The 14,358-nt window shown below is 39.5% G+C and overlaps 1 protein-coding gene across 1 annotated transcript in view; it reads right to left on the bottom strand.

The window, feature by feature from the left end:
• The window catches only part of NEB (nebulin), a 190,269-nt gene that overhangs the window by 131,414 nt on the left and 44,497 nt on the right, over nucleotides 1–14,358 (bottom strand). The window contains 12 exon segments of the mRNA XM_033111682.1: nucleotides 606–713; nucleotides 876–980; nucleotides 1,449–1,655; nucleotides 2,231–2,542; nucleotides 3,464–3,571; nucleotides 5,105–5,209; nucleotides 7,369–7,575; nucleotides 8,540–8,851; nucleotides 10,636–10,743; nucleotides 11,452–11,556; nucleotides 13,618–13,824; nucleotides 13,935–14,246. Coding sequence (XP_032967573.1) covers nucleotides 606–713; nucleotides 876–980; nucleotides 1,449–1,655; nucleotides 2,231–2,542; nucleotides 3,464–3,571; nucleotides 5,105–5,209; nucleotides 7,369–7,575; nucleotides 8,540–8,851; nucleotides 10,636–10,743; nucleotides 11,452–11,556; nucleotides 13,618–13,824; nucleotides 13,935–14,246 — 2,196 coding nt within the window.

Genomic DNA, 14,358 nt, shown 5'->3' with positions numbered 1-14,358 from the left:
AAAGCATGGTGATGAAAACATAGTGGAGGGAAGAGAACAAAATATAATTCCCTAGGTGCCATTAGCTTTGTCATTGGTGTAGAGTTTTAGAGCTACTCTAAAATTAGAGAGGAACTCAGAGAGGGCAGGAAGTAAAATCTTTGTACTTCACATTTCTTGCCAGACTTGAGACCATGGAAAGGAAATGATCTCTGAGTTAATCAAAGAGACGTGGAAATAAGTTATTTTAGGGTGCTTTAGGAAACAGCTTTTCCCACTCAGCTGTCTAATCAGCAGAAAAGGCTGCAGGCATGATTTTGCAGGGTAAAATTTAACGGGTCTCCAAGGTAAAATTTATAGGTTGCATCCTTGTGTTTGCTTAGAATTGCCTATAAATGATACTCTAAAAGCACTTGTTTTAACAAGACCTGGTCACTTTTTACATTAAATAATGAACAAATGATTAGAGGGTCCTTGGACTGGGTGAAGGGATGTGTCTTTTATGTTACATGGGATGACGGTCCCACCAACACCAGGTATGGCTGAGTGCAGCTCCTGAAAACCATTGATTTGGTTCATTTGCTCTTATTTACTCAGCCTAAAAAAGGCCCAGTGGAAGCACTTACATCACTGGCAATGTCTCTAGAGGCTTTTGCAGCCTTTATTGCGATGGCATCTGGCCTCAGGTCATATCCTTTCTTCTTTTCTTCTTCCCAGCCAGCTTTGTACAGTTTCTAAATGATGAAATTGAAAAACACCAGTATCTTGTTATTTGGGTAAGACGGGGATTCTGATTTCAAAGTGGTTGGCATGTAGAAGACAGACATTCCATAAATATTAGTTCCCTTCTACTTGTACCCCACTTTTGTTGTTGTTGTTGTTGTTAATCTACTTACATCACTCATGGTGATTTGGTTTACTTTGGAGAGCAAAATGTCTGGTGTATCAGGCATCACGTGAACGGTGGTCTTGTCTTTGTTCCATTTTTCAGTGTAGCGCCTCTGCAACAAGAAGGGCAGGCACATGATTGTACAGCAGGACAATTTTGTAATAGTGCTACCAAGAAGGACTCACAACTCCATGATAGAAGAAGTTAAATCTGATACTGGAAAATGGGTGAAACAGCAAAATGGACTGATGAGACTAGACACATGATGGGGGGAAAAAATGACCAAATAAGGGAGGCATTTTCCACTGAAACAACAAATACCATCTTGCCCCAACCTCACACTGTGTGGGTTTTGTCACACCCTCAGCATGTCACACCCTCTCATACCCAAGGGTCGGTGTGAGAGCGCTCTAGATATGAGAAAGGTTATAGAATGATCCTCTACCACCACCACCACCACTAGGAGGACCATCAGATTAAAAAGATTAAAATGCTGGCAAAGATCACAGTGGCCCTGCTAAGCTCAGTGGCATGAGCGCTGTGAGGGTTCTCGGGCTGAGGCCAGCCGTTGAGCTCTTACCTTATCCATATTCAGTTTGTTACTTTTGTTAAGTGCTTGTTCCATTGTGTCCATGGAGTATGTGAACTTCAGCTTCTCGGGGTGCTGGCGATACTTCTTCTCACTAAGAATCTCTCCTGCTTTCTTTGCTTTCTCCACTTCCAGAGACTCTATCGGGACCCAGCCGATCCCTTTCATCCAGCTGGTGAAGTCAGCTCTGTATAGATTCTTTACAACAAAAAAGCAAAATTTTCATTTCAGAAGGAGTCAGGGCTTGGATTTCCTTGCCTAGATGATTTACTCATTATCAAAGAGAAATAAAAAGGAGATGGGGGAGAATAACCTACATTTATGTCCTATCATCTTTTGGAAAAAATTTACTTATAAAAAATGATTACATTCATGGTGGCTTGAACAGAAAATTCTGCTCAATAATTCCTTCAAAAAATTAACTTTGTTGGGAAAAGTGAACAGAATTTTGCACCGGAAAGCATATTATATAGCATCCATTTGCACCTCTTAGTTTTTAAAGAATACATCATACATTGGGTCCAACACCCAAAGTTTAAATATATTTACACACACACACACACACACACACACACTAACTCCTGAAAGAAGCTATATATAGCTCAAATGAGTAAAATCTTAAAACTCCAAATTCTGGAGACAATCCCTAGTTGCAATGAGTCTAGTCAGGGTTTGGATGGAGTGAGTGGAATTCCTGATTTCTTGTTCTTCTCTCCCACTGGCTAGACATGAATAACTAATCCTGCCCCGACAATCAGGTGACCGTGGCATACATCACTTTGAATCTGCATTGCGTTCCTGGAGTGCTCCATAGACAAGGCATCCGGCAGCAGGGTGTAGCTGTGGAAGGGTTGCTTGTAGTTCATGTTGGTCGCCACCTCCTGAGATTTCTTGGCCGCTGTCACACTGAACATATCCAATGGAGTGTGATACTTGGTCTTGCTGGCTTCATAGCCCTTTTTGTACTCTCGATCTGACTGTATTTTGGCTACGTTCATGTAGTGCACCAGTTTAGGATCATCCTGAAGACTGAGGAATCCAATCTGCTTGCCTTTGGCTTTCTCGTAGGCCTGTTTATATTTGAACTGTAGGAAAAAGAAGGGCAGACAGAAGTCTGATAGGGTGGAATACAGGAAACACTGAAGTGTTCAATTGAACTTATATAACAAATTTCGCAATAGCCAAATGCAATCTGAATATAGTGTTTTAGTATTTTTAAATAAACAACGAGCAAAATATTTCTGATGGATGGTCTTGATATCTGCTCTGGGGATAATTAAGAGTGGAATAATTTGTAGTTTATATCTAGATTATTCATAAGTAGGTTCTTTGAATATACTCAAATGTTCCTGAAAAGTTTGTTTATTAAGGATTTGGTGTATTTTTAAATTACTTGTTTCCATTATTAATTTGTATTACCTAATTAAGTATTTGCATAATCCTGAGTAAATTGCAGCAAAGCCCTTATACAAATTAGTGTATTGGACTCCAAATGAATGACTTTTTACTCTATTAGGGTATTATATCAATTCATATAGAAACTATAACTTAATTTGTAAAATGTAATTAATTAACTAAAATCCTGTTATTTAATCTATAATTCTTCCTGGTTTTCCATATTTCACCAAACCTTTACTTTGTGGAAATTACATTATTAAAAATACTTGGAGACGTTTCCAGTTTAGTGACATTTTGGTATACCAAGGCTATTTTTCTTCACAAAATTCAAAGAAAAAGCAGTTTCCAAGTTGATAGCAATGACACTAATGAGCATTCCAAATATTTCACAGTTTAAACAAACAATTTCCTTCTTTGTAACAACTGGATTGAGTTCTTCAAGATTTTAAAGTACAGCAATATAAAAAAATCATTATACCTTAGGATAGTACAAAATATTTTTAGAACTTTTTATTTGCCTCCTAATATAACACATATAGCCGCATACACCATGTAAAGACATTTTAAATATAGAGAAAGAAAGTTTACTACTTTCAAATTAGACTTACATCGCTGGCAATATTCCTCGAACTTTTTGCAGCAACAATTGGAATAGCATCTGTTCTCAAATCATAGCCCTTAGCAAGGGTTTTCTTCCAGTCTGCTTTATAATAAGCCTTGGAAAAAAGAAAGCTTACTTTATCATTTGATATAATTAAAAGGAGAATGAAACAGGATGCCAAAATCTTTCTTATAAAACCCGTCATAATGTACCCCTTTCTATTAAGACAATTCACGGAGGTACTGCTATTAGTTTAGCAGTAGTGTGTCTATCAGATTTTTTTAAAAAACATCATTAAATAATACACAGTATGACCTCAACTGCTTTAAAATGTATGTTTGCATAACAAAGAATCTGAAAGGTAATGCTAAGCTTTGAATGTGCGACAACAGATTTTAATTTTTTTCTATTTTCTATATTCCAACTCTTCTATAATAGCATGTGATATTTTTATTTTCTTGTATTTTTTTTATAATAAAGCATTTTAAACTTACAGAAAGGTATGGATACTAAAATAAATAATTCAACTGCAGTATCACCCAGTGTTAATTATCATTAATGCTTAAATATTACTTACAAAAGCAGGGGAAAAATTTAAATAAACCAAAAGCATAGAAATAAATACTAAAAAACTGTTTATGTGGAGATAAAAATAGAGCCTAAAATATTAGGAAGAATGACTAAGGCATCTTTTAAGAAATGAACAATTTTATCCAGGTTTGATTACGTTTTTAAATGAGAATTTACTGACTTTTTCTTTTAAAAAAGCAAAAGAAAACAATCCATAACAGTGAATTTAAATATCACCACCAATTACATACCTAGATTACCCGAGAGAGGCTACGGTAGTTACATACGAAAAAGAGTTTCTTAAGAAAATTACAGTAAACTTTTTTAGAAATTTTAATAAATAACTGAAACAAAATTAAGTAATACTTATCCTTAATACAGACTATGCACTACCGTATTTTCCCAATCGTGTGTATCCCAGTTTGTTCCACTTTTTAAAAAATGGAACATAATCTATTAGATTGATTTTATAACCCACTAATCAGTCATAGCCCCCAGTTTGGAAAAGTCTGCATTAAGCAAAATTTTCTGGTAGCCTCTCATCTCATCGTCTAATGATATGAGTCAATCTGAAGACTGTTGGTTGGCCCCTGTACACGGAGGGCAAGGAGAGACCGAAGAAAGAGGCAGGCCACTCCAGATTGGTAGGTGCAGGTTTAATAATGAAGAGAACTTACATATGGGGCTTGTTTTAGATGGCCTCATGGAGCTCTCTGACCTGCCTGACAGCATCTTAAAAGTTTACAGAGAGGCTTTAACGTGGCTTGGCTATGTAGACCATCCAGGTGGTCTCAACAACGCATTGCTTTCTGAAGGCGGAGCCCTGCAAATGGCTCCCACTGTGGAAAACAGTGGGCAGAACATACATTCCAAGGCGGGGCAAGGGGGCAAGGAGCCTGCAACTGCCCACATCCAGCTCTCGGGTTAACTGGTACTCACGTCTCTGTGACCCCCTCCAACAGAGACTCAAAGGGGCCACACTCAGCTTATTCCCCTTAAAATTCTCAGTGCTACAGTTACCCAGAACTGGAGCGGTCCACATTAGCCATATGAGACTGGTATCAGGACAAATACTCACATCACTCATGTTGAGGGCGTTGACCTTGGCCTGAATAAACTGAGGCAATTCGGGGTCTATAGTGTACTTGTGCTTCAGTTTCTCTCCCTCCACCTTGTAGTTCAACTAAAAACAGAGGCGACAGCATGCAAATGTCATTCACTGACAATGTAAGCGTCATCAAACATACACTCCTTTAAAAAGGAAGGCTATTTGTGCTTCTCCAGCCACAGGCCTCCCCCAGGGATATTGCGGGTTAGGTTCCAGAGCACTGCGCTAAAGTGAATATTGCAGGAAAGCGAGTCACATGAATATGTTTGAGAGTGCACACAGAAGTTATGTTTGTATTATACCATAGACTATTAAATGTGCAATAGCATTATGTCTAAAAAAAAGTTCGTAACTTAATTAAAAAATACTTTTTTGCTAAAAAACGCCACCCATCATATCTGAGCCTTCAGGGAGATGGAATCTTACTCCTGGTGGAGGGTATTACTGTGAATTTGCAAAAAAGGCAACATCTGAGAAGCGCAAAAAAGTGGAGCACAATAGAAGGAGGTGTGCTGTACAGGGCACATACCTAAACTGTCACACAGAGAGGGACTTTGTAGACACATTCACTTACTCATTTCATCACTATTTATTGGACAGCCCTATGGGCCAGGTAGGGTGGTAGATTCTGCGTGGAAAGGCTTGAAAAAAGGCAGGCCCGTATTTTTGGAACTTACAAACCAAAAGAGGAGACAGAGAATAAACAAATAAACTATAAGACAGAGCTAGAATTTGTGACGTGTTGTAAATAAAATGACTTAAGGAAAGAAACAAGGGTGGTCAGCAAAGGCTCTCTAAGGATGGAACATTGAAGAAAAGGGAGGGGTCCAGGCAGGAGAAGAGCATTCAGGGCCCTGAGTCTGGAGAGGGTACAGCCAGCCTGAGGGACAGAAGACAGCCCATGTCACAGGCCTGGACTGTGCTGGGGAGGCCAGAGGATTAGACAGGGTGGGGGACAGGGCCACGGAGCTGAGGGCCGTGTCAGCCAAGTGAACAAGTTGAGATTTCATTTTCAGTTCAAGGAGAAGTTAGCAATTGGTTTTCAGTACATGAGGGATGTGATTTGATTTATGTTTGAAGATGGTTTCTCTGGTCATCGAGCGTGCACCCAGCCAGGCAGTCTAGATAATAGGCTGTGGCCATTGTCCATATGAGACACATGGAAGATGGAACTAGGTTCGGTGGCCGCTGAAAGACAGAGAGCTGCTCCAACTCCAATGAGAGATTTAAGGGGCTGACTCAGCAGCTGCTTTGGATGTGGGGTTCAAACAGAGAGGCCTCAGCAGTGACAGCCAGGTTTCTGGCTTGAGTGACTAGCTAGAAGTTGATGGCATTTATTGAGGCGGGGCAAACTTAATTAGTGAGTGTACAGTTTTCCTAGCTAACTGGGAAAACACAGTGAGAAGTGACACTTCGGTCAGTACAAAAGAAATCGGAAGGATCTACACCGCTTATTACCACTAAAGTAGAAATAATCTTGAAAACCTGTGGTAATGTGGGAAAAAGGACTGGCCTGGTAAATAAAATCCATAAATAATCCTCAAAGCTGAGCCCAGCACAGCATTCCCCACCTCCCGATATCTGGGGCTAAAATCACAAAGGCTTCCCTTCTTTGCTTTTTACTTACCTCTTTCTGATCGAGGTACTTTAACAGAACTCTGAAGTTGCCAAATGAGGTGATGCAGGGAGCACTGTAATTAGCCTCTGACTAAGAATTAGGGTCCAAATAGACCTGGACTCAGAAATGAGACTCCGGATGGCTCTGAAAGTAAGCTTCATCTCCTCTCCAAAGGCCTCCTTCTAGATTGCCTCTCAGAACACTGAGCTATTGAGCGAGTGTATTAGAACATTATCATGCCTCTGCCTGTGTAGCTAAGTAGAAATGTTGCAACTCAGAGCGATAACTAGCTTGGTCTGCAATTCAGACAGTCCTGGATAACAACAGTAATCAATTCATTTCATATATATGTAGCAGACAGGGGTCTGCTTATGAATAGCACAGACTCTGCTTTTGGACAATAAAGCAAATTTGGAACATCCTCCTTCTCCCTTCCCTGTTCTTCCTATGTTGATGTGACAAGTTGCCTCAAAAGGAAAACCTTTGACTCTACCCTCTGAAAGCAGTTGATTGGGTGACATAGATGCAGAGTCACGTGTTGAATTGAGAAGGATAATTGAGAGGCTCTGACACGGGGTTACTCACGAGCAAACCTCCCTGAAGGGAAACTGCTTACATCACTTAGCTGCTTCGTGTTCTGCTGAGCCAAAACCATGCCCATGGAGTCAGGCACACTGGTGAACTTGATGGTATCTGGGTGCTGTCGATACTTCCTCTCACTTAGTGCGTCGCCTGCTTTCTTGGCCTTCTCAACCTCCAGAGAACCAATAGGGATCCATCCAATGCCTTTCAAGAAGGTGTTATACTCATCTTTATACACATTCTGTAAAAGAGGAATCTCATATGAGGAGATATCCTAGAGAATAGTCTAGGCATGTTTCAGAAATCTGCCATTCCCTCCAGGGGAGATGAAGAGCAACCTTTCCAGCATGCACATGTCTGTAAGGGAGCTTTTGGCTATGTCTGTCACAGAGCTTCTAATGCAGAATTTAGTAACAAGAAGAAGTAGTTCTGTTGTTAGAGTGCGTTATACGACACAGAAGGTATCGAAGCCGCATATTTCCACAGTATTGCAACAAAATATTGCGTCTCTTTTGACAATGAATTGGGCTTTCCTTTTGATTTCACTGAAAGCTCCACCACTTTGAATTTCACCCATGCTGTCCACCTCGGCTGGTCCTGACCTCAGGTGAGGTGAGACATATTCATTGAGCAACAAGAAACGGACATCACTTCTTCCCTTTACAGAGGAAGAGTCTTATAGAAATCTGTCTCCTGCAGAGGGAAAGGCCCTGACTATCAAACGCCCTCCCCGTGCAGCTCTCCATGGACCATGCCGCAATCACAGAGCCTTCCTGGTTCATTTTAGAGACTCACTACATGCATGAGAGTGTGACTTTAAGTTTAAAAAAGTCAAAAATAACTTTCCTGAATTCAGAAAGAATAGAGAAGCCTCCTATTTTGCCTTATACACATTGAAGCAGGCCTGCCAGGAGCAACCATTTCCTCTCGTTGGGAATGAAGGTGGCTTATATGCTTAGTGAAATGTGGTTTTATCTTTGACCCAGAAGTTAATAAAGACAATGCCAATGATTACAATAGGAGCACAGGAAACGGGCCAAAACACAGCTTATCCGCCAGTCCTTTGTTAGTCTTGCAATAATGATTGTTTCTTTTAAAGTACATTTTTCAAACACCTTACTGTATGTGAAGTCTACTAAAATAGAAAGAAATGATCAACCCTTAAGTACCAGCATCTCTGGGTCGGTTCTGTTGCACATACTTACATCACTCTGAATTTGATTGGCATTCTTGGTGTGCTGGACACTCATGGCGTCAGGTAGGTATGTGTAGTGATGTGTTGGTTGTTTGTAGTTGATGCTGGTGGCAACATCCTGGGCCATCCTTGCAGCTGTGATGCTAACCATGTCCCCAGGGGTATGGTAGCTGGTTTTGGTCTTCTCATAGTTTTTCTTGTATTCACGATCAGACTGCAGCTTTGCCACATTCATGTAGTGGACCAGCTTGGGATCATCCTGGAGGCTTCTAAAGCCCACATGCTTTCCCTTGGACTTTTCATAAGATTCCTTGTATTTATACTGTGGAGGCAGAATTTGGTTAGCAAAGTCCTCTTCATTGGTAATATTAGGTGCAGCAATTACATTCAAACACAAAAGTACTCAGAACATTGTGGCTTTCTGGAAGATGGTACAAGAAATGCAAACCATATCCCCTCACACACACCCCAGAAAGTTCAGAGACAGAGCATTTATTTCCGTCACTGCTGTGTTACACATGGGTGTCATGATAAACTCAGGACCAGTTTCTTTTCTTTGCTATTAATCCAATAGATGATTTACATGTAGGACTTTATTTAAAGCCAACTAAATTGTCACACTTAATATAAACATGACACATTCCAAATATAAGACCAATCAATAGCTCTTGGTTTTCCAGGGAGGTGAATTTTCCAAGTCCATTATATTATTTCACATCATGGCATTTTATAAATTATTGAGAAAACTTTCCATTATCTATTGTGATTAGCCTAGTGATATGTATGCAACAAGTGCAGAAGAAACCCTACAGAACACTACACGTGAGACATTTGCACTCATACCTTCTTGGGGTGGGGGGTGGAAAACATTACTGTGTTTGTTGCCTCAGGTTGACCTAATAGAGTTAAAACAAAACCCCCCTTCTTTTTAGGTGGTGTCAATTTAGATGCTGCCTAGGCAGGTAGCTAGGTCTTCACCCACCCACTTCTCAGCAGCGACTCTCCAAGCTCACTGTTGAGCAACGGCAGATGAATTAAGGATGTACAGTAAGGACAGGAACCGCTGCGAACTTTCCCAATCAGGAAAAACCTAACCACAAAAGCTCTGCTGTCCAGGATCTTACTGCTGGAATCGGCAGTCGGGTATAGATTGAGCTATATTGTCTATAATTGGTCCAAACATCTATTTTTACATAAAAGAACTGAAGTCCACCCAAACTCTACAAACACTATGTTCCTGCCGTTTAAGCACTGATTTAACAACAAGAGTTAGCAAGCAAACAAATTATCAAGTAATCTCTAGGCATGTTAGAAAAAGCTCTGTGTAAGTGCTGAAAAAAAAAGATAATGTCATACTGTAGACTTTCACTTTCTCCTTAAACTAGAAATACATTTCATAGTGATGTGCAAAACTTTGAAGAATGCGTTTTCAGCACCAGCTGTAGAATTCTTACACCCCTATCTCCCATGTGGTCTACACATGGATAGTTTCTTTCTTCTCTTCTCAAACCAAGATTGTAGCCCCTGGAACAGTGTGTAACAAACAGTGTGTGACAGTGCAGTCTGCAGAGCATGCGTGCTTTTTGAAGATTTGGTTTTTCAATGATGGAAAGAAGAAGACATGTATACGTTTTCTGTTATAGATGAAATGGGCATCAATTCATATAAATCAAAATTATATTCTAGAACAGCAGGCTGTTGCGCATGTGGCATATAAAATCTGTGCATTATATATAACATCTCTTCAATCTTCTTCATACGATTATAATGTAGGCAGACACCTGAATTTCACGTGTTACTGTCAGTCAGGGTGTTCTCACTGGAAATAAGTATGGGCTGTCAGGAAAAGTGTCACTGAGGGTCATCTTCACAATCAGGGGAGACAGCCGCTGTCAGATTTATGACAGCTCTACCAAGTGGGGTCAACAGAAAAGAATCACACAACGTTGAAAAAGTGACAGGTTCCCAAAACACTATTTTGTGGAGAATTTGAATGTCATTAATTCAACGTATTGTTTTCAATGTGGTATCGTTTAAACAAACACACATTTGATTCCTTTTTCTTAAAAGGCAACCACCCGGATTTCACCTAAAATGTTTACTCACGTCACTGGCAATGTTTCTTGACGCTTTGGCTGCAGTGATGGGAATAGCATCAGCCAACACGTTGTTGCCTTTGGCTATTAAGTCGTGCCAGTCCCGTTTATAACAGACCTGGGACAGAAAAATAAAAAGGATGTCAGCATGCTGAGGGTTCATCAGCTCAAATGATTCCTCAACTATTGGGATTGTTTTGTTCCTTTCCAGACAGAAGCTCAAAGCATCTCCTATAGGACATACTGTTTCAGGACGTCACGGTAGCTACATGTCACACTTTGTATAGCATGAAATTATTGGACTCTACACTAATTATTCACCCACATCTGGTTTGGGCACATATTGAAGAAGGATATTGAGAAACCAGAGTGAAACCAGAGGAGCCGAATACAGGTTCTAGAAACCATGGTGTGTAAGGACCACTTAGAGAAAATTAACTTGTTCAGTTTCATGAAAAGAAGGTCAAGGGAAGATCTGGTAGTTAGCCTTAGAAATTTTAGGGTTGTTGTTAAAAAGGGGGGGAGGGGATTGATATATCTTGTTTTTCTGGAGGATAATCTCCTCCGTGTGCAAAAACAAGAAAACTAAGTAGAAGTTGTAGAGAACTAGACGTTGAGCTCCACACAAGGAAGAATGCTAGACCCCTGAGAGTTGTCCTAAACTTGAAAAGTCCAACTCAGAGTACAGAACCATCATCATGGGATATGCTCCCGGGGGCTATGTGGAAATTGACCTAAATAGCTGTCAAGGCTTCATCAGACTCTTCACATTCTATTATTTTATCATCAGGTCTGGATTTCACACCCCATCAAAGACGCTACTTACATCACTTATATTGTAAGCATTGCACTTGGCCTGGAGAAACTGAGGAAGATCAGGACTTAGAGTATATTTATGTTTCACATCTTCTCCTTTAGCTTTGTATAATATCTGCAACATATAGTCACAAAAATAAAGTGCATTAAGGATAGCACCAAAAGGGAAATACATTAATTGCATGCTTAAAGGAGTTATTCCTAGCACAATCCTCCACTATTTCTATTGTTAAAAAAGTATCAAAGGCATTTTCCTATTTTTAAGAAACTCAAGTATCTTGCTGTCTTTCAGAAGACCCAACAATTCTGTGAATTAAAATAAAAAAAAATCCTTAAGAAAATAGAAATCTTTGCCAGAGACAAATGAAAGATATGTTCAAATGGGAAACACTAACATAAATAACAGAATTCACCAAAGCCAGAAAGTTTGCTAGTGGAGTTAATAGTTCTTAAAGTGTTTTATTTTCTTTTGAATTTTTATTCTTAGAGAGAAAATGGTAGTTAGAATGAGTCTTTCACTTCTGCTAAAAACTTTCCAGTTATAATTGTATCAGTAAAAGCATTAATAATTTCCTTATACTATGAAGGTGCTTATACATAAATCCAGTATATTGGATTATAAAAAGGTTTACCGTCTCATACGTACCCTGTTTTGTCATTTAAAGATGCCTGAGAAATAATAAGTGTATGATGTAGAAAATCGTATTGTATTCTCTTGTTAATGGAATAGAAGGAAATTGCTTTAAATTCTAAAACTCAAACACAACTGGAATCACAAGTAGATTTTCAATCTCTTGATTGTCGTTTATCATACACACCCCATTTCCCAGCATGTCTATGTGGAATACCACATGAAAACTGGTGTGCACGTATCACAAGTGAAGTCTGAAATGGCTGATAGCTAAATGAATACCCAAATACTAAATGATTTCTTCTAGGAATCCAAGAGCTTAGAAACCATACCTAAGCAGTCACAGAATCTCATTTATTGTGCCTTCTAAACATCTCCTTTCCCATTGCTGTTGCCTTAGTTCAAGTGCAAATAAGCCTTCTGTTGGATAACTGGAACAGCTTTCTAATTCATCTCCTTGCCTCCAGTCTCTGCTCTCTCCAGTATAGCCTCTGCACTTTTTGCAGAGTTATCATTTAAAACTCAGACCTGATAATGCACCTCCATAGATTAAAAATATTCAATACCTCCTGTTACCTAACCTATAATGTCCAGACTTATAAATTAGCGTACAAGACTCACAGTGATCAGGCTACAATCCTGAACCCTTCACTGTCCTTCCATTCATTGCTTCTTGACTGTCATTATGTTTTTCCTTTTGTCAGAAATGTGTCCTTCGCTTATTTGCCAGGGAAGCTCTGATAGGCAGTCACTCTCTTCCCTGGTACTTAGCACATGCCTCTCCTGGAGCATTCATTGCTCCAAATGGCAACGCTGTTTCTGTCTATGCCTTTGTCTTACACTGTTGTCCTATGTCCTTGTTATATCCTATCTCCCACTAATCCTCATCTATTTAATCTTTATACCAACAGCACATAATACAGCGCCTGGCACAAGGAAGGTGTTCAAAAACATTCATTCAATGAATGAATGAATGAATGCTTTTGATGTCCCTTTAACTGTCCTATACACCAAATTTTCCTTTATCTGACGTTAGCCAGACCATGTACATTGCTCATGGACAGGCAGGCAAACAATATTCTAATCTCCACCAAGATATACGTTTTTAAAAAAGTCTATAATAATTGTATATGATGATTGAGGGGTAAAATTATATACTATAGAATTGAATATGATGAATTTGTCACAATAAAATGTCTGGGATATAAGTTTAAATTGTGTGTGTGTGTGTGTGTGTGTGTGTGTGTGTGTGTGTAGTACTAGCGTAGAATTTTGTGCACCATGTCAAATTTTCCAATAACATGGTATTTTAAGGCAGTTAAAAAGGAAGAGGTTTTAAAAAGGAAGGTAAAAACACAGACAGAAAACAAAGAAACTATTAGTGCCCGAACTAAAAATAATTATAATTATTAATTTTAAATTAAATAAATAAAATAATTTCAAAGGGAAAAGATGTTGGCATAGAAGAATAACAAACTTTGAGCTGATATTTATTTTATTAAAACCTCCCCCCGTCCTTTATACCCTCCGTTTCGTTGTACTCACATCGCTGGCTTGCTGTGTGTTCTGTTTTGCCTGAACCATCACTGGCGAGTCCACGATGCTGGTAAATTTGAGAGTGTCTGGATGCTGCCTGTACTTCTTTTCACTCAGGGCATCACCCGCCTTCTTCACTTTTTCTACATCCAGACTCCCAATAGGTACCCAGCCGATACCTTTCATCCAGTTGTTGAAGTCTTCCTTGTAGACATTCTACAGCAAAGGGAAAAAAAGAGGGGTGAGCGCCTAAGACAAGGGATTCTCTCATACAGGCTCCGACCTTAGAGGGGTCCGGACTGTCTTGTGGACTAAATGTCACTTACATTGCTCTGTATGTGCATCATGTTTTTAGACAACTCCAGGTCCATGGCGTCAGGCAGGTAGGTGTAATGATGCAGCAAATGCTTATAGTTGGTGTTGCTGACAATATCCTGAGCTTTCTTAGCTGCCACGACGTTGACCATATCATGGGGCGTGTTGTACTTTGTCTTTGTCTTCTCATAGTCCTTTTTATACTCCCGGTCCGATTGTATCTTGGCTACATTCATGTAATGAACCAGTTTAGGATCATCTTGGAGACTTTGGAAGCCAACCATTTTCCCTTTGGCTTTTTCATGATCTTTTTTGTACTGAACCTATTGGAAATAAAGGTGGGCATATTTTTAAATGTAGTTATGAAGATTTTACTGAACAATGAGACCATGACTTGAAGCAATGGAGCTTCCCAGAAATGACTTCAATAAACAA

This window comes from Rhinolophus ferrumequinum, chromosome 8 (assembly GCF_004115265.2).
Source record: "Rhinolophus ferrumequinum isolate MPI-CBG mRhiFer1 chromosome 8, mRhiFer1_v1.p, whole genome shotgun sequence".
NCBI lineage: Eukaryota > Metazoa > Chordata > Mammalia > Chiroptera > Rhinolophidae > Rhinolophus > Rhinolophus ferrumequinum.
This window is presented reverse-complemented; position numbering and strand designations above follow the sequence as displayed.